Here is a 24,381-nt window from a genome sequence, read left to right as displayed (position 1 = left end):
AATCTCATTCCCATCCGAAGATAGAATTCCAGCAACTTGTAGTGAAGACGTATCTCTCTCTATCCATCACACTTGTAATCAGTCGACCGCCCTGCCTCGGAAATTCATAGTGATGTGGTGCTAATGGCAAATCGCTGTGTTCTTCATGTAATTCGGCTGGGTATTCTAAGTCTACTTCTAGAAAACTTGGTGGAAAGGTGGCGCCGGGTCCCCACGCTCCGCCGGCTCCGCCCCCCGCTCCGCCCCCTTCTTCCCATTCTCCCACTCTTCCATCGTCATCCAATGAAGTCCGCCCGTAGGCATTGCCTGACTCATTGCCCAGCCGTAGAGATTGTTTGCATCGAGATATTTTATTTCGGTCACCGGCTTCTCCGGATCGTAATTCCCGCCGGCGGGGCCAGCGTAAGCAGGATGATTTGTCTGTAAATAATGAATATTACACTGGCTGATACCACCTCTAATTCCCCGTTGTACGAAAGTCATCTGCTCAGCATCTTGAATGAGTCCAAACTTATTACCCGTGTAAAGTAACATAGCATCCCATGTCAAGCCAGGCGCTGACATGTATGGGCCGGATCTAACTTATATGCTTCTAAACATGTGTCGCGAAAATTTTCGAATATATTTGCAAGAAGTAGAACATCCGTCTCACAATAGAATTCCATATAATCTTTAATCGTACGACATCCAACTTCATCCCATACTCGCAAAGCATGTTCGTAATCAGACTCAGAAATCCCCTCTTCCGTCAATTCGCTATAAAATTCCCCCCTCTCCGGAGCTCCTCCTCTCCCAGTCTGTCAACCGAGTCTAAATATTCGTAGGGGAAGAAACCTTTCGCCCTTTGAATGTCCGGGTACGTAAGTGGTACTGCCGTCCATCCGTGGTCCGGCACAGTTTTTGCCAACTTCGCCAATGACCCCATCATCAGCTGAGCACTGTCCATAAACTTTATAGAAAAGAAACGTCTCTTTATCTCCCTCTTCCCTCCGGCAACAACAATTGAGGCGTGAAAAATAAATGTTTTCGAGAGACCCATAATTCCTCCATTGCTCGTCTTAGCTATAATTTTAGGCTCTGGTCCGGAACCCCCATCATCTCCTTCGGTAACGATTTCATGTAATTCTTTCAAAATAAAAGAACCATCGTATCCCTTGAGGTTGTGAAAGTAGATAGGAATGGTTCTCGACGGCCGGCATCCTTCGCAATAGAATGTCGCCTCCTCCTTCACTACTCGGTATCCTGCCGGCTCTCCACATGCAATACAGACTGGATCACATCCGTCGCGCCGGTAATTAGAAGGATCCCTCATCGGTATTATTTTCCAATAATACGATTTAGAATAATACTCGGCCCGTTCTTTCATATCCTTTAGAAAGTCTGTAACACAGGAGAGACCTGTGAATGTTCTTTTACCATAAACAGTGGGTCGGCCCGGCCTCGTTCCGAAGGGGTCCGCGATCCTCCCCACCCCCGTTCCACCATAACATACGAAAGACAAATTGGAATGTGTCGGCCGGTCCCCTTCTCAATAATTGCCTCAGTATCTGCATAGACGACGTAGGAGAAGGAACCTTCTTCCGATGTCCTTCAAATTGACACACTTCCTTAGGAAAATCTGGCTGGGCAGTGTCTGTTCCACAGTATACCTGATGTTTTTCTAATTCTTCTGTTGACTTAAAACCTCTTTTACAAACCGGACAAATACACTTCCGTCTGCGCTCATTCTTTCGATTAGTACGAGAATTACGAAGGCGATTTTCCGCAGTAATTGGTACGAAGTGAGAACGGCCGCCGTCTTCGCCAACTATCAGTAAGATATTTGCTATTTGATTCCTATCACCTTCGGAACGGGCTTCACCTTCCGTTCCGTCAGGGGCTCCGCCAGGGGCACTATATAACACAGTTATGTCGGACGGGGGAGCGGGATCATTTTCGTAGATCTGAAATACTTGAAGTTTGATGCCTGGATTTTGCTGCTCGAAGCGCCTGAATACAGTCAGATCGGCGGGCGTGGGCGTGGGAATACCTTCCCAACAGTAGTCAGCCATAAATGGGGCGTACGTATTCCATTTTCTCCTTACCTGACCACATTTCTTTTCACGAAACTCGGGGTCGGCCAACTTTAAACTTGCTACGATGGCGTATTGAAAACAGTTCTCGCTGCCCGAAGGTAGCACCAGATCGCTCACACAATGCTTATTTTTTAACCATCTGGGAAGTTGGACTGCGCCAGCCCCAGCCCCGAGTAAAACTTCTACTAGAATTACTTCAAAATTAAGTATCTCCTCGAGAACGAGACCAGAACCCTCAACATTTTCAATTGTATCAAGCATACGATCGTAGCGATCTATTAATTGTTGCCCCACATCCGATCCCGATCCTCTTACATCTTTTGTGTATGTATCATTTAATTTAACATACAATGAACGCGGTTGTGTATTACCAGTTTTCGGATCCGATAATTTGACTTCCATTTCGGTAAAAACAGAGTACATCTTTCGTTCCGAATGGACCATACCTTCAATATCCACCAGCTCCCCGATATCCTTGACTCGCTTGACTTCAGGAAATTCTTTTCGTAAAACTGCTCCCTTGAATGCTGTATGTAATCGACGGGCCATAATAATCTTTATGATATATACTATCCTAAAATTTTTAAAATGAAAAAATAATTATTCTATGATAGGTCATCAAAATCCACTATAATATTTTTGGCAGCATTTATTTGTTTATATATCTCGCCTAATCTTTCTAAGTCGACTAGTTCTTCCACATCTTGAATTTCTGGTTTATTAGGCGCAGCACAAAATATAATCTCTCAACAGTGAAAGAAAGAGCACGCTTACTTAAGCGCGGTTTAAATGCTAAGAATTCTATCTTACTACCTTTTCGGATATTACGAGGTACAATAGCAGGATTTTCTCGGACTGGTAGTACGGACTCACTGTTTTAAAACCGCAGTCAATTTCTTGAACCATATCAATACATGTAGCGAAATCGTGATTTCTCCCTCTCCCTCTCCCTCTTTTAAACTGAAATTTAAAATACCTCATGCCCGGCTGCGCCCCGCTCCCTCGCTTCTGATACACTTTAGATGGATTGTAAAATCCAGTAGTATTCTTGGAGTGAGCGGCCAGGCTTAGAGCATAACTTTTAGCAGTAGATGCATCGAAACTTTCACCTAGGGTACGGAATATTATTAAATCAGTAAACTTTTGAAGACTCAGTTGCCAACTGACACACCACCCCATCACATGTAGCTGGATCTCCTCCCGAACCATATTTAGGTCCGATGTTGAAAACTACTTCTAGCTCACTGTCTACGTATATGAAAGGATCTACATATTCACCAAATACTAATTTGCCTCCATCATCAATTTTGATGTTTTCTCCGGTTTCAAGTATTTTTATTGCAGTTGAAATAGAAAGGATTGTCATTGTCTTATCGTATATATCTTAATAAAAAATAATTTTAAAAAATTTTTTTCTATGATATAGTATCCTAAAATGTCATACATATTCATAAATGGACCAACTGGAAGTGGTAAGAGTTACGATGCAATAAATTTGGATCCGTATCACGTACCAGAATTTGACACTAGTTTTTCCAGCAACATTGCCGACTTTTATAATGGGCGCCACGTTTCGATTGCTGATTTTCAGAACCAGTTTATAGAACATACGCTTAGTTTACAATGTCAGGCTGGGAGGAGGAGGGAGGAGGTTTCCTCCTCCCCCCTCCCTTCAGAACAATACATTATTTGTGACTCTTCCATAATTCAACATCTGACTTTTTCTCGAATCCGGGGCGTTTCCGTGGCAACGGAAGAAAAAAAGATTGTTTCTAGAGCATTTGACCATTTACCCAGTTTCATTATCATATTCAAAGATATGCCTTGGGATTATTGCAGGCGGAATGTGTTGACTCGAGCCAGGTCGTACGAAATAGCCGCCTTAGAAGAACTAGAAGAGATTCACAATAAGTTCAAACAGACTTTCTTAGAAATTTGCCACGACTACAGACTTCCATGTTTGGTAATTCGGAACGCTCTTACCCCCCTCGTTCTCAAGAATATACTTAATCCAACAATTGATACCGAGACAGTCGGACCAGTAGAATATCCACGAGCTTTTGACTTTGGAATTGCATGGAGCGGCGGCAGCCAGGGATTTTTATGACGGTTTTTCCGAAGGTGAACTTGAAAAAGCGTACTTCCCACCTGGTCAAGAACAACTAGAACAACCTCGAGTCTCACTAAAGAACCTACACAAACTTCTTAACGCTTGTGAATCTGTGTGTGCTTATAATGCTTCGTTTGACCTACGAGCACTTGACATTATGAAACCCTACGGTTCTGTAACACCGGACTTTGAAGTTACTTGTCTATGGCTTATGTCAGTTGTGTACATTATACTTCAACCAGAACTTATCGATAAAGCTGAACAAGGGGGACTCGAAAGAACGGACTGTGGTAACATGAGAAGTCGTTTTGAAGATCTTGCAAACTTAATATGTCCTCCGGAGGAACTGAGGGGCCCCCACCTCATCCCATACGGCCGAAAAAGATGCAATAAGTGAACATTACTTACGACAGTACATGATAAATACTTGGCCAGGTGGGGGGTGGAAGTGGGGTGGTAAACTGACACTTTCGGCTTTCAAGAAATTAAGACTTTTTCCATGGTACTTATTGAATAACTTTCGTAAATACTTACGTTAGTACTTACGTAGTACTTGACAAGTACCATGGACAGGAACTTACGAAGTACTTACGTAGTACCATGGACAGGAACTTACGAAGTTCTAATAACATTTTCCTCCGGCTCCCAACTATTGAAACTTTCTGGATAACCTTTCCATTTTATCAGATAATATTTCTTTCCTCTAATTTTTTTCGTCTTCAAAATTCGTTCTACTCTGTACAGCTCGTCGGCTCCCCGGGCGCTCTGAAGTTCATCAGAATAGAAAGTGCCGAGTATTTCCTCTCCATTCAGATCTTTTATTTTGTAAACTGGTGGTGTTCCCAAGCCAGCTGCGTACACAACTTTTGAAACTACGAAAATCTCCTCTGTCCAATTTGGCAAATATCCTTTCTTAAAAGTGGTCTTGTATTTTGTAATTCGGACACGTTCTCCCGGCTTGAATTCAGGGTCAACTCCCCCGGCTGCCAACTCAGGACTGAATAGTGTATAAAATGCCTGCCAATCGTTCTCCTCTGTTACGTCCCTGGGTTTCATTTTGATACTTCCGTGAACGGTGTTATTGTAATTCTCGAGAAGGTGGGGGTAGAATAGAAAGCCATTCACGTGTCTGTCTGTATGTAAAGTATTTCCACATCATCGTCTTGAGGGTCCGATTAAAACGTTCAACGACGCTAGCTTTTTTGTCACTGTAGGTGTGAAACCAATGAATGCCTGACTCCTGGAGCCACCCCTGCATTTTTCGATTAGTAAATTCCCGCCCTCATCTGTCTGAAGTTTGTCGGGTCTTCTCCCAGATTTCTTAATCACATCTTGTAGTGCCTTCAGAGTGTCATCGGCCGTTTTTGACTGTATTGGCCTAGCCCAGGCATATTTACTGAGTACATCGATTACTGTTAGCATGTATCGAATGTTATGATTCTCTTTTGCGAATGCTGCAGGGAATTCCACAAGGTCTGCTTGCCACTGTGAGTCTATCGATGTTACAAAAACGCGTCGGACGCCCGTAGCATGAGAACGAGGTACCGGTTTATGTAGATTATAAGTTAGCTGAGTTTTTAACCAGTCCTTCACCTCTTTCTTAGTGACGTGGAGTCCGCTGGCCCGTGCTGCGTCATACAATTTTTGTACACCTCCAAAACCATTTTCGGGTTGTAATATAATTCTCTAAGAGTTCCTTCGGCTTCAGCTTCCATAATTGTTATATTATACGAATAATTTTATGTCGTACGGATTCCGTAAACGAAATACTAGTTTACTGAATGGCCTGGATTTCAATTGCTTGATTAGGCCCACGGCTTCCCGTTCTGACACCTCCATTCCATATTCTTTTATAATAGTTTTGTTGTCTATCTTGTTCGGTGTGTAAAATAGTACTAACATCTGTATGTTTTCCCTAATGGTTTACTAATACTAGTATATTGTTGAGTCAGAACCCAGACAGATAATCCGTCATGTCTTGCGCTGAAACCAAGTTGGACTAAAACGTTACTGCGCTTCTTCATATCTTTGGACGAGGCGCAGTCGTCGAGGATTATTAAAGTGTTCGTGCCGGCCCATTCTTTATGCACGTAGGTTAATGTATCATCCACTGCATCGAGTCCGACTGGAATATAAACACATTATCATCGGTGAAAATGAATCTTCTATTATACGCTTTATTATTCATGAATGTTGGGCAAATGAATATCACATATTCGAATTTCCTTAAGTACGGACCGGTGAGGAGGTCCAACATAAATTCTGTTTTGCCAGAATATGTCGGTCCAGTTATAATCATGTTGAATGGTGGGGTTACGTATATTGACATTTCCTCTGGATCTATATACTGTAAATTAATGAATCTCTTCTAGTTCTTTTAAGTTACTGGTTCGAGTTAGATGAAACCCAGTCACATCGACAGCATCTGAATGAACTATATAGTTAGTGACTTTATTCCAGTACCTATAATAGTAATGAATATTGCTAAAGATAACAAACCAATTTTACCATATTCGTGAATAGGGTCTACGCTGGTCGTAGATGCTGCCCGTTCTGGGGAGGGGAGGGGAGGCCCCCGAGTCGTGTCATTGTGAGGTGACTCTCCGGGCTCGTCCTGCCACTTCACGGGATCCCCCCCTTCCATCTCATGTACAGCACTTTCTCGAACTTCCGTGTTTATATCACCATTCACTCCGAAGACCATAGATTCTGTTGCGTATTGCAATTCATTATTATAACCCGAGATTGCCGGGCCCGAAAGAATGACCATTTCAGACGGTAAGAGAAGTAAATTTGGTGGAGACTGCCATATCAAGTTTGACACCAGTATTCATTATTGTGTCTTGATATCGCCGATAACTGATTACTTTGTCGGTATTGCGAATTTCATCTTCGAGGAGAACGCCGAATTCTTTTCGGACTTGCTCTGCACTGCCAGTATCGCCCACAATGGTACTGCGAATATTTGCTTGTGCGCCGAGTATGCAATATACGTAGGCTTCAAGACTTTCGTTGAGGCGGGCGAGACCGGCCTTTGTTAGTCCCGAGTCTCCTGTCAGAGGAATGAAACTATTGTATTGTCCCTCCGATCCATCATTTCGGAAGAAATAGTAGTGCGGTCGTTCTTTGTCGGACAATTTATGTTTTTTCTTTCCAAAAATGGTATGTGTATAGAAAACGCCTCCGTCGGCGGAGAGGAAAAAGTCCTGACCGTTGTATATCGCTTTTGGCTGTCGAACGGGACCACGATTAGTGTAATATTCATAACCATAACCAAGACCTTTATTTTGACCTTTTCGATAACGAAAGTCGGACTTCGTTGGACTTATATTTCCAAATTCTGTACATAGAAGTTCATATTGGACGAGATTGTATGGATTGTCGCCCGCTTTGAAGGTGGGGGTATCGTCTGGAAGTGCAACGCCCATTTCGTGAAGGATCCGACGTATTGTAAAGTATACATGAAAACGACAGAATGATCGTATTTGCGGCGGAAATTTCTTATCGAAGAGATGGGTGAATGATATACCACAACCAGTAGTGCTGCACCATACGGCGAAATTTAATTGCTGGTCCCAGTATTTCATGTTTGGACCGCTCAGCCAGACATTACTTTCTTTAGCTGATCGATGAGTGATTACGTTATCTTTGAACACATCCCGAGGATGAAAAGTAAATTTTTCTGTCGGCGTTACATATATTTCTAAGTCCATGAGAATAGGTTTTATTCCCCCGTCCGGTTTGGAAGGGGGGGAATCAGCATGCTGTACTGTCGGTACGCTCGTCTTATTCAATTGAAAAGCAACTGGGAATGCGTCTGTACTCATTATTCGTGTTTCTATATACATATAGATTTAAATGGAGGAGAATTTTCCCGGAATCCCTGTTGGAATCCCTATCGGTACGGTTCTGTTAGGGGTACTAACATTCCAGACTATGTTAATACTTTATTTCGGATTCAGGTTTAAACGAATTTTTTATTTTTTACTAAGAATAGATAACATACTGCAAACAATGGAGAATTTAATAAAGTCATCGGCAGCGGCAAATATGACAGCGCCCTACCGGAACGGTTCCGAAGGGGCTTCGGCACCTTCAGCGCCTTCGGACAATAATCAATCCATAATAGAGACAAAACGTGAAAAAATACTCTGTGTCATCGCAAGTGGTCAAAGTAAGTTATTTTTTGGTAAGGAGATTTCAGTTGCTGACGTAGAAAAATGGAAAGATGAAACGGTGGTTAAAGCCTTCAAAATGTACGAAGCGAAATACAGTTCTCTTATAAGTGATACCATCACTCAAAGTTTCATAGATCTAGGAGCCCGTGCAATCAGTCAGGTAGTTCCAATCGATGATCGAGATAACTATGCCACTGATCTTAAAAAGGATTTTATTCTAAACAGTGAAATAAAACGATTATCAGGACGGATAGGGTACACATGGGGGCCCCTGATTGCTCTAATTTCCACCGGTTTAATTACGGGTAAACATTTAAATTTTAAAAAATCGGGTTTAATATAGTACCTGAAATAAATGGATTCAACTTCAACGACTCAGCAAACGCTTCCGCCAGGGACTCCGTCAGAAGCCCCGCCGACGACCCCCACACCGCAAACGGCTCCGCCGACTCCGACACAGCGCAACATAGAGAAAGTGACGTTACCGCCGAAGCATCCAGGGAGAGTTGCTGCGGGCAAGAAATTAGCGGAATGGAACAGGCAAAACAGGGAGAAGAAACTAAAAGCAATGGAGGGGGGGAGCGATGCGGTAGCAGACCTACCGCCTACAATGAAAGAACAGTGTGATAATAATTCACGCTGGTATAATAAATGTTATCTTGTTTTAGGAATTGTGGGAGTTTCATTGACTGCATTAGGGCTATATTGGGGGCGTGCTCGACATACCCCCTGTTCCGTCCGGAAAGATCCTCCACAGAAAGCGAAAAAAACAGAGCACGTAGCAGCTCCATCCGGAACAGTTCCGACAGGGGAGGGGGAGGGGGAGGGAGAGGGGGGTGTTCCCAGCTCCTCTACATTGTATGAGATGGATTAACTCCCCATATTTTTTATTTTTATTTTTTATTTTATATACTAGTCAGCAATCATGGATATTAAAACAGTTGTAAACACAATGTACGATGGTATTGTAATCGCAGGACTTGCGATGGGATATCTTATGATCTCCAGCAAATTTCTGAAAATAGAGGTTGGCGATCCAAGTAGACCAAATTTAACTCGCTTGGCAAAATTAGGCGGTGCGACTGCTGCCGCGGTTGCGACCAAAGATCTCCTTGAACAGAAAAATATTATTCCTGCAGAACCTTATACTTCGTAATAATAATATTCATCGAACATTTATACTTAGTAATATATACATACAACGTACAACAATGATCATTTGGATTGAAAGCCAAACAGGTGAACCTGTTACTGTTAATTTTTACCCTTGTATTGACACGACACAGTTTACGAAGATAAGACTGCTAGAGTGCGGACTATATAATTCATGGCATAACATAACATCGACGAATAATGTAATAAAATATCAAGAAGGTGACCAACCGAAGAAGACTAAATCAATACGTCCAGGTAACTACAATATCGATACGTTAAACAAAGCAATCGGGTTGAAGCAAAAAATTAATTTTGAAAAACATCTGCCGACAAACCATGTTTATCTAACTTTGGCTAAAGATATTAAAGTTTATTTTAATGCCACAGGTAGCTTCGCCAACATCGTCGGCTTTTCAGATAAACCTGAGGACAACCCAGTTATAAAAAGTACTATTAGTCCGAAGAGAGTGGATTTCTTAACAGTCACTAAATATATAGTTCATTCAGATGTAGTCGATGTTACTGGAAATTATGTTTCATTTGGTTCGGGTGCCTCCGGAGGATACATACAGGGGAAAGTATCGAACTGTTTACAAATACTTCCCATCCGGGATACGAGAGAAATAAGTGAAAAGGTTACTTACGATTTTAAAAACGGAGCAATTTCTATGCCATTGAGAAAAGGGGGAGATTACATGAATTCAATGCGTATCTGGATAACAGATCAGGATGGGAACATGATCGATTTCAATAACTGGCCAATTAGCTTTTGTATTGAATTATTGTAGTCCCGAAGCGGGGCCGGTGTAACCCTATCGGAAGATAAACCATCCCACGACCAATCCTCCAGCAATATATATCATTTCATATTTCTTTTGCTCAGGACTGGGTTGATAATAATCTGAGAATTGAACTGGCCCTTCGGAACGACCTGATGCATAGTTGGCTTGCGCCGCTGCTTCTTCCAGGATTTCTGCATCTGTATCTCTTAATTCTGCCGCAGCATGCGCATCCTTTGCTTGATTTTCTCTTTCCCAGTCAGCCTGTAGTAATCTTTTTTCTGACCAGACGTTGCGATCATGTTCAAATTTTTCTAATGCTTTATCATGTCGGATCTTTTCTTCAATAAGAGCGTCACCATTACCAGAAAGCTTTTGTCCGATAATATTTCCTCCTGTAAATGCCGTTGCATTTAATACAGCACCGAGAACTGTCATTCCTATTGCTGAAGCCATGACTGTGTATTGTATATTACAAGGTATTATTTTAATTTTCACTGTATATAGGTCCCTACGGAGTATGTCTGATCCAAGTGGCTTTGGTCTAGGTACAATTCGTATGCAAAATCTTGAGCTTGAAGATCTGAGTGATGTTAAAGTTAACAATAATACTAAGATGGCTGCTAATCATAATAAGGATTACGTCCTTCGTTATAAAGACCGCGAAAAATATTTCGTTTTAGCCAATGCCGCGGTGCAATCCCACGAGCATGCTGTAGAATTTTCCGAACTTAAAGACATTGATGAAACTGTAATTGACGCCACAAAGGCTTCGAATGATCCTACTCCTTTTGCTCTGACATGGGATGGGGATAGTCAGAAATTCATGCCTTATAATGTGCCGCGTAACATCTTAGATATATTGGATAGTGAAATGCAGGAGGTGTTGCTGAACCACCAGGAACTCCGAATGTGATTTATTTTGATAGCAATGTAAACAAATATAAATTGTTAGATTTCGTAGTTGGCTTACTCCTACGAATCCATACATTGCACTTCTTGGTATACCGATTCACCTTAAAATTAGTCCTCTTAATACAATAATAAGGCAGATAATACACTAAGAAGGTGGATAAACGAGGGGGAGAATTATTGCTCGTATACAGCTAGCGGAGTTCCAGTTAGATTATTTTGGGACACAACTTTAAAGAAACTGGGTCTTAAAAGTGTCGGTGATGAGGCAGCTGTTCTCACTTTACAGACTGTAAATCAACAGATGACTGATAATATGAAAATACTTCAACATGGTACAGTTCTCATTAGATGTGTAAAGTTAGCTACTGGAGATGAATTTGACGATTTGGTTGGATATTATGCTATGAAAACAGATAACAGAACAACTTGTGATATTATCATAAGTATTGATAAAGATCGGGGAGGGGAAATGAGTATTGAATGTTTTGTTGGTGGGAATAGAATAGAGAACGACTTAGGAACTACATTTGTACGTAGAGATAAAAGAGTGAACACTTTAGATATCAGTACCATTCATCTGAAACGTCTCATATTATTTGAAGTAATGGTCTTCCGTCACATTTTAAGTTCAGAGGAAATTACTAAAATTTTATCTATCAGGTGAACAAGTTCGCACCGATAGGAACTCCGAGTTCAACATCAGCTAGACTCCGCGACCGGCCGGCCGGACTGACAACGGGGGTCCTTTATATAGGCTAGTTTGATGGTGATGACTCACACGGAATTTCCCGTACACCTTCGGAACGTGTATAAACATGCTCAGCAGGGAATTTCCCCGCTTAGTTCAGGACAATGCACTGCTGCGCGTGCGTGAGTTCGTATATAGGTCAGGGTTATACTTTAGTTACATGGATGGTTAATTTTTCCTTCGCTTCATGTAGATAAATGAATAAAATGGGGTGTAAAATTCTTACTTCATCCCAGTTGACCACGTTTTCTTTACTACTTTAGAAAACAACATTCATTTGACAGTGGTTGGTTGCTCCACGTCTATTAGGGAAACTGACGAGGTCGGACACACAAGCACGTGTGTTCAGTCGGCTCTATAAGGTAGTACGCGTCTCAAAAATGAAATGCTTCAACTTTTTTCCCGAACCTTCCTTAATGAAATATAAATTTTACTATACCCAAACGGGATTCGAACCCCCACACACTCACGGCAACATCGCCTAGCTGCTAGGCCTCACACAAAACCAGTCGGCCACTGCTTCCAACCCAAAAGAGTTGGTCACAGTAACCGACTTAGATGTTTCAATTCTGTGCGCGACCGAACAACACGGTATGCGTGGAGCAGACGACACACAGACACAGTACACACACAAAGTACACACATATATAGTAATCGGAAAAGCACAAAGCTTTTTACTGAGCTATCAGACAGACTCGGGGACAAGTAAATATCCACCAGCAGAACTGTCCACTCAGGTTAAAGAAATATAAATTTTACTATAACCCAAACGGGATTCGAACCCCCACACACTCACGGCAACATCGCCTAGCTGCTAGGCCTCACACAAAACCAGTCGGCCACTGCTTCCAACCCAAAGAGTTGGTCACAGTAACTGTCAACAATTCTCTCACCAAATCAAGAATAAAAATTATGGATCACCGATTAGAGAAACAGCTTACCCAACATATATCGATATGTGAAATTCAAAATGGCCGCCAACTCTGTCTTAAATCATAGGGTCTATAGTTAATTTAACGGGGGGGGGAATTAATTCGGGGAACTTACAATTTTCACTAAATTAAGACTGATTTTGTTCTTATTTCAAGAGCTTTAAAATAAGCAACATAAGCAGTAGACTAGAAAGACATTTGAAAAAAAGTCTGAATATCTGTCCTCGATGCGCATTCTCCCTTGAAATAATGTGTTTGACTATCATTGTTTGTTTGATTGCTGTGTGAATGATAGGTAAGACGAGTGTTGCTGGGACATCCATTGAACAAGTTGCAAGTCAGGATCGAGACACTTCTGGCCATGTGAACTCCCGATGCAAGTAAGTTCTTCTGTGTAGTTTAATATTAACGCATTCAACGTATGCAGTATATCGAAGAGAAACACGTCCACGTCAACTCAGACCTGTACTACAAAAACTATTGTACACTTAAAACCACAAAAATAGATGAAGCCCCATTTTCTCTTACTCTCATTTTTTGTACTTTTGTTCGGTTTTTAAAATATTGTTCCTTGTTCTACTCCGCAAACCAAGTAAAAAGTCTTGTATTTAACTTGTAAACTGCTTGTATGTTGTGTAGTACTAGTGTGTTCTTAATACTGTTTACGACTGAATTTTATCCCGGACTAGAATCCATATAGACCTTTTTCCGATAATTCCACAATGCATTGCTGTGGTTTTATCAAACACCGTATATACACTCAAAAAAAAACAACGAAAACACACGGATTTGTGTTGTATAACGGATTGTTATAGAAGAATGACACAAATTTGCAATACCAAATAATGCCCCGTGTATATTCTAACCATCAGCGACGAAATATAGGTCAGGGTGTAATCTGCCATAGAGTTCTATGATTAACATACCCTGCGTGTACCCTATGGCTAAAAAAAAGGCCCCATCGTAATGTATGCTTTGCATACCCTGACTCGCACTGGATCATGGAAGCGGTAAAAGAACTATCGCATATGCTATGTAATGCGTGGTGTGTTTTGCAAGTTTTCGCTTTAAATTTCGTAACACTGTACAGAATTGGACAGTAAACAGTTTTTTTTGTTGAAGAAAAAAACACAAATGCAAATATTGTCAAGAGTCACAGATGTTGTCTCTTTAATGGTTGTTACTGCTCACTATTAAACCAAGGGTTCTACACGTATTAGTTTGTCGGCCATAATTTGTGCGAGTCAAATTTGATCGAGATAATGATTGCGTATATAGCCTGAGTCACGTGGTCGGACGAGGGCACAACTTGCCACTCCAGAGAGCTAGAGTGGTAAAATATGCAGAAATGAAGTATTGATAAAAAGTGTTTCCTTAAAACTAAGTGTGATTTCATTCGTCATTTTTGTTCAAATTAAAAAGCCCTCGATCGACACGCTGTTATTGCACTGTTGATCGCAGTTGTATAGTCATAAGCTGATATGCCCACTCGTTGCTTTCACTGATTGGCCCCTAAGATCCTTTATAAACTACCTTAGGTCTGACAATAATTTACTAATACCAATGCCATAGATTTTACACGCATCGAACTCGTCGATGGGTTGTGCAGTTTTCCCATCATGAACTCAAGGCTTATCTCATCTCTCCAATGTGACTCCATATTAAGCTACATGTATTTTTGAAATTACATGTATTTTTTAACAGGTTTCATCTTCTTATAGAAGCTTTCAATGACTTTTATCTGGGAACGAAACCTTATCTTTCAGCTCTGGCCCCCGAAATGTGATACTTCAGAAAACAAATAAGTGTACGAATGCTGCCTGTACGTCTTGAAACTTCCGTAGGAAGTCGATTTCCTGACGTCTAAGAAAAGTGTTGTACGTCTATTACCTCACGTTACTGAAACACCAGTCGTTTTCCCGTTGGAAAAGACGTCCTCACCCTAGCTTCACCTGGCCCCGTCACGCTTTCTAAAAAAGCTCATAATTCCAAACGAAATAGCGCCTCAGGAATTTATGGCGATTTTCGGATTCCCAAGGGTGGTATCAACATTAAAAATTTGGACGGCTGCGGCAAAATATCTAAACGGTAAAAGGAAGTCAATAGCAAAGTATGGTGTATTTTTTTCGACTAGGTGACACCAAGTCGATATTTCTCACTCAGTATTTATCAGGCAACCTCCCCTAGGAGTAAGCAATGACACAAAGTTCAAAAGAAATTCGGATGTCATCAAAATATGTTCATGACAGAAATGCATTTTTCATTCGTGAACACATCATATTTAGTAGGATAATGTTGAAACTGACTTCAACTCGCGTAGACGACTTCTGTGATGTGCGGTTCGCGTTACTACTCTGTTCCTGTGCAAATAGACTATCGCGTGTGTATTAATCTCAGGCTGAACGGCTGTTTTGTGTGGTGCACGCTGTTCAGACAGAGACAATGACGAATAAATAGTATAGGCGGTCATGAAAGTTGTGTGATAGGTAACTTGACTGTATGCCTATTCTGTAGGTTTTTATATTGTGGCATTTACGCGAATATCATGAGACAAAGACAAAAATATTGATATGTCTGAGGCCCTTCAGAACTGAACGAGCAAAAACATACACAGAGTATGTGTACGCACAAAACATATGTCACAGCGTTCAAACAAAAGAACCCTGTTTTAAAATATGGTTTCACACAACGATGTAGTCGTCCACTTCAAATTTACAAGCGATAAAATTTCCGTCGATTAGCTCTATCACGTCGCCATGCCATTAGAAAATTAAAATGATGCAAAGTACACATGTAATCATGTAGAGTGCGACTGAAATGAATATGTTAATTATTCATAATTGACTGCTAATCGGGTAAGCTTCTTTCCTCTGCCGGTTCGGAATTTTTGCTATTTTTGTAGGTATCTGTGAGCGCGGTAAAAGGTTACCTACCTTTGTGATACAACTGTGTCTGGCCGAATGAGACAGTCACAAACGTACACGCAAGGTACAATAGCACTGTTGGGAGATCCTTGAGCGAACCCATCGCACGACTTGATGTATCCAGGCTGCGTCAGTCGTGCCAACACCACCTGTTTTGTGGAATCCAGTCTGAGTTTGCGGTTAAATTTAACCCTGGTATCAAGTCAAAATGCAGATTCCTTGATCTACCTTCAACAAGTCAATTCTGCTTAAACCTCAAAACATCCTGACAGACACAACCCGATGCGTTTAGCTTTGCTGAGCGTCCCAAGCTCGACCGGACGTCCCGTATCGTCGACGCAACTGGTTTTTATTGAGTGACAAAAGCATTATGGTTTCTTTCTCTCTTTTGTCAGCGGAATTTGTGTCAGGCAGTGCCCTCTAGACGAATGAAAATTAATACATGTATTGTCAAGGGATTTACCTTGCCGCCTGGCATTGGCACGACGCGATGACATACCTAGCACAGCTGTCACACACAGAGAACCTCAGTCACAATAATTGTTATCTTGCCGATGATATTAGAATGATGTTTTTGATGATGATGATGATGATGATGATGATGTGATGATGATGATGATGATGATGATGATGATGATGATGATGATGATGATGATGATAGAAATGAAGATGATGAAAATAGAGATGATGATGATGATGATGATGATGATGATGATGATGATGATAGAAATGAAGATGATGATGATTTTCATGATGATCGTGATCATAAACATAATCATGCCGATCATGATATGGATCATGATTATGATAATCTTGATCATAATCATGCCGATTATGATATGGATCATGATGATCACTTTAATTTGATGTGACTGTAGATGTACAAGTAGCAGAGGTCATAAAATTATCGTGTAGTGGATTAAGTAGGAAGTAGCTGGTATTTGCATCGATCAACGTTGTTCATATCAGAATAGAATAGCGATAATTTTTGTGTTGCTATGGTAGTTTTAAAGGTAAACAGTCGACGGAACTTCACCTGTGCGAGTTTCTTGTTAACAAATTATGTATTTCGTGCACGATATCTAATGCACGTGCACGATATCATAGCTGCAACATTTAAATTATACGATGTAGATTATGACAGACATGGTATAACTTTCATGATCGTACCTTGGATGAGAGTTTACATCGGTCTTATGGGTCCCATACGACCTTTGCGCAGTTCCGATGACTGTATCCCTCTAAAACGGACATCCTTACTCTTGTTTTTAGCCCTGATTTTCCAAACGGAGGATCCGTTCAGCTGGACTAAAACTTTTCACAGGAAGAGTTTGTCAAGATTGTTAACTAAGGTTCAGGGAAGTACGAATATTCAACGGAAAGTCGATATACATTACAAGTAATGCCGCTCCTTTATTTTGACAAGCGTTGATCAATAGCTGCATGACTTTAACACCGCGATACGGTCACCATGGTAACTAGACGATGAAATGTATCTCATTCTTGATGTTATGTCGTATTTGAAGCTCATGTAGTACACTTCTTTACAATGACAAGGCCGCAGTTGTGTGTAAATGCCATCCATCTGTTTTTGTATCAGGAAAAACCTCAATGACCTTGACCAAAATATAGAGGCGGCAAAGGCAAAATGACAAGGTGGTTACAAGAGAGTGATAAAATGCATAAAGAGTAAATATAGGGGGACAAACGCTGTACTCAGATGCATTTTGAATAAAATATAGTTTGGTTCAACGTCAGTTATTACAGTAATTGACGTCATCTTTTTAATTAACCTGAGAAACTAATAGTAACAAATTTGCATAAAAGTTAATGTTATGAATTTCTAGGGTGCGTCTCAATGCCGGTTTCGCATAAATAAATTCCCATCGGGCTAAGCGGTAATAAATTACCATGATAAAAGGTAGGTGGAGCTGAGTAATTGCTGAAACTGTTTCAGGTAAAAGAGGAAATAGTTTCTCACTAGAGTACAATATACCATCCTGCGTGCCGACGTCAGAACGCAACACTGGATTAAATTACAAGACTCTGTTAGCCTTTCCTCATAATAATTTGAAAAAATTCACCATGCACTTTCTTGAGGCTTTTCAGAATTTCCCCATGCAGTGTCTTGAGGCTTGGGTCCGGGTGTCATTCCAACGTTACAGTGTTGTGCATTGTCAACCGCTTTGCCGTCAAAAGATGCGACAAAAGCTGTTGGCACAGGCAGAAATTTACGACAAGATGATATGTTGACTGTAGGTGTATGCCTTCAATCTGACGGAAAAGGCGGCTGCGTCTAAAAGGCGATCGACTTCCCATCTTTGCTCCACAGAGACAAATCATAAATGAAAGGGTAATTTTGATCAGGTGGAAGTCATTGGCGTAGCGCTGACTCAGACTTTCTGAACCGTTCGTTCAACAACTGAGTTCTGTGTTCGCCCTTGATCATAGACACACCTTATGCATTTAATATGAAAGTCAATTCGTAATCGACCGGTTACAGGTGAACAGATCCCATCGCCAAGTTCTATCATTATATCGACATCTAGTGCTCACATGACAGATTGCGAAGTTAATCACGTGACTACTATCATAGATTAACGAAGGTGTCTACATATCTTGCAAAATTCACAGGATGCTAACGTAATTGGAAAATTAAGAATTCAGTTCATCAGTATTATCTAAGCCTTTCCGGTCATATGTTTGAGTTAGCCTTGATCATTTCTCGACTGAAGAACCTACTGAAATAAACACACGTTTTTAAACAAACGTGTGTTTACTGAAATTAACAAGCTTGTCCGACATAACCGGTGATTGCCAACTACACATGGTTTTTGCCATGTCAACATTACCATAGTAGAGTTGATGGCAATATTTGACCATCTTTTGTCCTAATATCAATCAATAATGACTTCAGATTTACATAGGCTAATATATATATATATATATATATATATATATATATATATATATATATATATATATATATATATATATATATATATATATATATATATATATTAAAACAATTTAAAGCGACAAACAACAAATAAAAAACAAATCCCCAGAAAACGATGATAAAAACAAACCCAAGACAGTGGGCTGCTACGATCTGTACAAATCAGTTAATTGAGTAAATTAATGAATGCATTCGACGTATCAGATGCGACAGAGGGTCAACCATGAGTGGACTTCCAATAGCTGCGTTCTTTCAAGTTTAATTCCGCTTAAAACAAAAATATTGAATGATAAGATGTCAGCCATGACTCAAAGTATTAGCTGATAGATAACTCGGGCCCGTGGGGTATTCATTTTTTAATTGGATTCCGGGCATTCATAAGTAAATGTTGCAAAAGTACGCAGAATATGCAAGGTACTTTTTACTGCCTAGTTGGAAGGTCCTCTATGGTTTCTTTTACCTCGGTTTCTCTTATTTCCAGACTGTTGTAGGCCTCGATTTCTCTGAAAGAGCACAGTGTAAAGCTGGATACTTGGTTGCCGTGGGTTTGTAGGACTTCATTAAATGCTGCTAAGCCAGGAAAATTCATCCCTCGATTTCACCAAATGTTCCGATCAATGAACATTCCATTTTTAAAAGTCGATGATAAAATAACCCCCTTTTAATTTGAAAAATGACGTTTGAACCGAAAAATGTGACTCAACGTATTCCCAGAGGATGCAAGCACTCTTACGTTTATGTGTTCATGAACACATAGCAGTAGGTGCGTTCATGTGAGCATGCAATTGGTTCTCTGAACTACATAGAGATATTTTGTGAATACTGGCCTCAAATCCAGGTCATGCGTCGCCGTTATAGTTAGATGGCCGCGTTACAATAACTACATCGTGCCCGACAGAATATTTAATCATATACTTAGGTAAGCCTGCTCTCGTGACAATATTTCAATGTTCTAGTATTTTATTTTAACAATATATGATTTTTTGTGTATTTTCTCTGTCTGCAATTTTCACTTCAATTTTGACATGTGTTTAAAATGACCATCCGACCGTGAATTTAATGCTCAAATACCAAACCCCCGTGGCAATTTAAACCTTAATCATTTCTTGATATCGATATGGAGTCATCGCTTATGACTTCTCACTTCTTAAAATGGCATTTTCCTTTCCTTGAGATGTTTAACATGGAATTCCTTGGAGAGAGGTTGCCAACGAATGTAATCAGCGCAAAGCGACTGATATCTCATCTTTTCACCCGACGTTTTTTTGGCGGATGCAGATGCGATGTAATTTCAACAAGGCTACATTTTCCAAGAATGCCTCGCAAACTTGAAGTCGCGCCAGTACACCTGTTCAATGGTAACAAGCCATGTTGAGAAATATACTCGCATTGTCTATGCTGTGAGTTGTTGCGATTACATTAAGGTAGAATGCGCCTCGGGCATACGCTATTCAGACTCTCAAACTTCTTGAATGTTTTTTAGTCTACCACTTGTCGGGGTTCATGTTGAATTTGACGGAGTAAATAAAGTACATGTATTCACCAGCTAACATTTGTGAAAATCGAAACTTTTACTTTCCCATGGTCTTAACAGAAGAATAGCGGCCATTTTGAATTTCAAATATCGAAAAATACTTGTTAATTTGTTTTCTTATTACCAATTTTTGCACGATGACCCATGATTTCAATCATGCTCTCGACAGGGAATTGTTTAAAGAGTCCTTACGGAAAGTTTGAACAAAAGTGTAAGTTTTTCAGTTTCGACGCGTTTACTGCCTTAATGCAGTCATGTTTTACGGACGTTCAACCTTTTTCGGTGAAATGAACTGACAACACATATGCCGCTGTGAGATCATAATTCATCATAATAACTTACGAGGGGTCAACAACCCCAGTGAACCATTTTATAATAACTGATAGTGTCACATGGCTATTGTACTTAATCCAGCAACAGCTGAATAAAATAATCTAACATATACACTCAGTATTGTATCAGACCACTTTGGTTATATGCATGATCCCATATTTTCTCCTCTTTGTTAGTAAAGAAGTCTCTAGTTCTAACGAAGTACTATAATTACGTCGAATTTATCATGTTCAATTCGTAAACACAGCCTTCATATGTGCGATGTCCCACGTTATTGTTGATATCTAAATTCGTCCGGACTAGAATTTATTTGTCAACAATATAACAATGCATATTATACACAATGTCTTATGTTTTGAAAGTTAACATTTTATATGTAAATGCTCTTAAGGTCGTACGCGCTTCGAAATTGAAACACTGCAACTTCCGCTCAATTTTTTCCACAAGGAAACTTTCAACCATTCTCTTATCACCAGATCAAGAAGAAAAATGAGGGGTCACCGTTCAAAATTCGTTACAAGAGAAATAAAATTACCAAATATTTACTGATATTTGAAATTCAAAATGGCCGTCGTGCCCGCGTTAACTCAATAGGCAAAAATAGAATTTTCGGTTTTACAGAAAAATAAGCTACTAAGAACTGTAGAAACAACAGAAAAAAGAAAATACTCTGAAAACTTGTTCAGTGTGCGACAGAGCGTCTTGGCAAACGAGTAGAGACTGACAAAACATATGGTTAAACTAATTCATCGTAAAGACGGAAAGTTACATAACAAAGTTAACGCGACAGTGTCTGGTTTGAGATAATTCCTTGCCTGACTAATTCTACTGTCAACGGATTATAAATTCTTAATGAAGCTCTTTAGCTTTAATCATAAATTAATTCTACGTCTTCGGTGATCGTTATGTATACTTGTCTTGTAATGCAAAACGTCAGATTCCCCGTATTACTAAATAGACGATAAAACTGACGTAAATAGTCTTTTATTCTGCACGAATTATTTTCGATAAACCACCTCGTATTGTCTTCTGACACAGGAAATGCTGATTGTCACTCAAGGAAGGAAAATAGTTTTACAGTTCTAAAATCCGCCACCATTATCATCCGCCCGAGAATTGAATGATAAATGACAGTTGCCATTTTCACATCTTCAGTGATGATTTTGTTTCTCCGGTAGCATTAAAGAGGTAAAAATAACAAAATGGTAATGCAATAATTACTTTCGTAAAATAATATCATTTCCAACTTCATATAAAAATGACCGTTTTAGTGAGCTATTCGAACTACAATTTAGAGTTGGCTTAAACTAGTGTTATGATTACAATTAGGATACATTCTTCCAATCGGATAGCGAAAATAAATGGCTATTACGGTACTCACAATCGAAGTGGCATAAATGTAGGCGTTTGACGTAAATGACTATGATAAAAACACACAAGGCACCTGAAGTGACGCCGACATAATTGTGACTTGATAACAATATTACCCGATGATATTATATGTCCTCACCTTCACGTCCATCTGCAGGGTTTATTTGTAACGCCGCAAAATATGCATTTCGAGAACAGCCTAGGAACTGTCATTTATCTTTTAATGGATGCGTAAAGTCTTAGATTTGAAGTAAAAAAAGATAAAAATCGATTATTTTGGCCGAATAAGCGATAAGCATGGCCACGCGTCATGGAGAGTTCGTCAACAGAGTCCCATGGCGGACGATTCAAATTGCACAATGGGTCAAAGGTCATAAGTTCTTAAACTTTCTATGAGAAATCTTCAAACAATTCCTTTCGAAATAAATCATAAAAAACTTTGTGCCATAGACAAAAATTTCTCAAACTTCTACAAAACGGCTGCCGCCCCTCTGTTCACTATATGGTTAAAACTTAAATTCTCGATTGCCAAAATAAGCTGGTGAAAATTGTATAATTAATTCATGAGCTTCAATATGAGCACCCTTTTGTAATTGACAAAAAAATATTGTATGAGTTTGAGAGTCCGAATATCTGTCCCCGAGGTGCATTCTACCTTAACTGCAGCAAGGAATACATTTAACATTGGATTGACGAAGTTAACACGTACATTATATGGAGTAGCGATAGAGGTAATAAATCCGGATCCGTCCCCGTCATGATTGTCGGCTAGAGAATTGTGTGATAAATCGTAGTTGCAATATTTTTCTTTCATAGGAAGCGACGGTTATTTTGCCGTTCGAGGGTCCTGAAAGGTTTTTGGGTGTATCGCCTTTTTTTAAAAACATGTGAATCATTATACAGTACGGCTCTTTATGATTTTTTTGTGTCTCCCCAAGCTTCATACTACTTCATATCTAGGCTGTTCAACCGTTCGTTTTTAATACATCAATAAATTTCACTGAATTCTGAAACAAAATGGATTGTGCAGTCTACCTTCAAATTTTGTAAGGAGGAAAAATGCATGTCCTAATGTGACCACCCCTCCCAATACATTGTGATGCATTCCTAACTCAAGCCTCTAGGAGAATACCTCATGTTCACAAAATAGCCAACAGTAGTTTGTTTTATTAACACAACTAATCGAGGCATTCACTCCTCAAACGGTACTAAGGAGTTGATAGGTTTTCGTTGATGAATATTAATCATATTGATTCAGACGTATGACTCATATAGGTCAAATGCAACCGAGGCATAGATATCTATTTTTTTTTCAAAACCCGGACAACCTCCTGTCGAATTATCCAATATTTGAGATACCGAATCTATCTTCAACAGCGCTGGAGTGCACCTGGTGGGATTTAGTCATTGTGATCTATCGGCTATGGTTATATTGACGAGAGAAATCTTCTGCTCACATGTTCACAAAGCGAGCATTACTAGGCTGTAATTTGTGATCTTGCAGATATATGTATCAAGATTTATGGACTTCGATGACGCGTTGACTGAACGTGACGGCCATGAAAAGACAAGGTTCACTCTTTCCAAACATATGCATCACAATATGTTTGACCGAAATTACCCACAGTTGCACGCTAAAAATCAGAATTAGGTCTAAAAGGCGTGTATCAAGTCGGACATCTGGGCAGACGATAAATGCTCGTAGTATTCAGCGTCATTACATCACTGACTATCGCCTCGCTCATCGCTTTCTCCTTGCTGTCGTCATTAGAAACTTTATTAATCGTTATCATCCTAACGGCATATTCTTAATTTCTGTAACTCATAAAGTCCTGATAGGTCTCAATATCGCCGCTGATATGAACACACGCATCATGCCTGACCACCTTTTGAGCGCCATTTTCGTCAAACACAAATTTGAGTTGATCACGACACCATGTCGAACAGAGAATAATACTAGGTTCAATTCAATTTCCCGCGTACTTCAAATCCATAAACCTTATAAATCAAAATACATTTAAACAGTGCGATTTTTTACCTATATGTTTACCGAATGATAAGGCCTAGTAAGCTGCAACGTTCTTGAATTGTGTTTTTGATTTTGCTTTCAAACTAAATTAGTTCATATTTAGTGTGTTTACTGAAGGATGTGTACACATGTATTAACCTTAGAACTATTATAAAAATATTAGTTTACGTAATAATCGGGTTACCCTTTTCAAATATGGCCGTCTCCACTCAAGTACGATAAAAAGGGTGGCGACGATGCTTAACACAACATGTTTTCATCCATCGGAACACAACGTACTTGCGAAGGATTTCCTTGAAATTCACACGTATATTACTTTGTTCCGAGAAATTGTACAAA

General features: G+C 39.9%; 1 protein-coding gene across 1 annotated transcript in view; it reads right to left on the bottom strand.

The window, feature by feature from the left end:
• LOC139115978 (uncharacterized) overlaps positions 1 to 16,221 on the bottom strand; it is a 30,947-nt gene extending 14,726 nt beyond the window's left edge. The window contains exon 1 of the mRNA XM_070678456.1: positions 15,826 to 16,221. Within this exon, the coding sequence (XP_070534557.1) occupies positions 15,826 to 15,919 (94 nt within the window). The 5' untranslated portion in view covers positions 15,920 to 16,221. The remainder of the gene's footprint in view (positions 1 to 15,825) is intronic.
• Between the last annotated feature and the right edge of the window lie 8,160 nt (positions 16,222 to 24,381).

Source organism: Ptychodera flava, chromosome 17 (assembly GCF_041260155.1).
Source record: "Ptychodera flava strain L36383 chromosome 17, AS_Pfla_20210202, whole genome shotgun sequence".
Lineage (NCBI taxonomy): Eukaryota > Metazoa > Hemichordata > Enteropneusta > Ptychoderidae > Ptychodera > Ptychodera flava.
The sequence above is the reverse complement of the archived record's forward strand: the minus strand, read 5'-3'. Positions and strand labels throughout refer to the sequence as shown.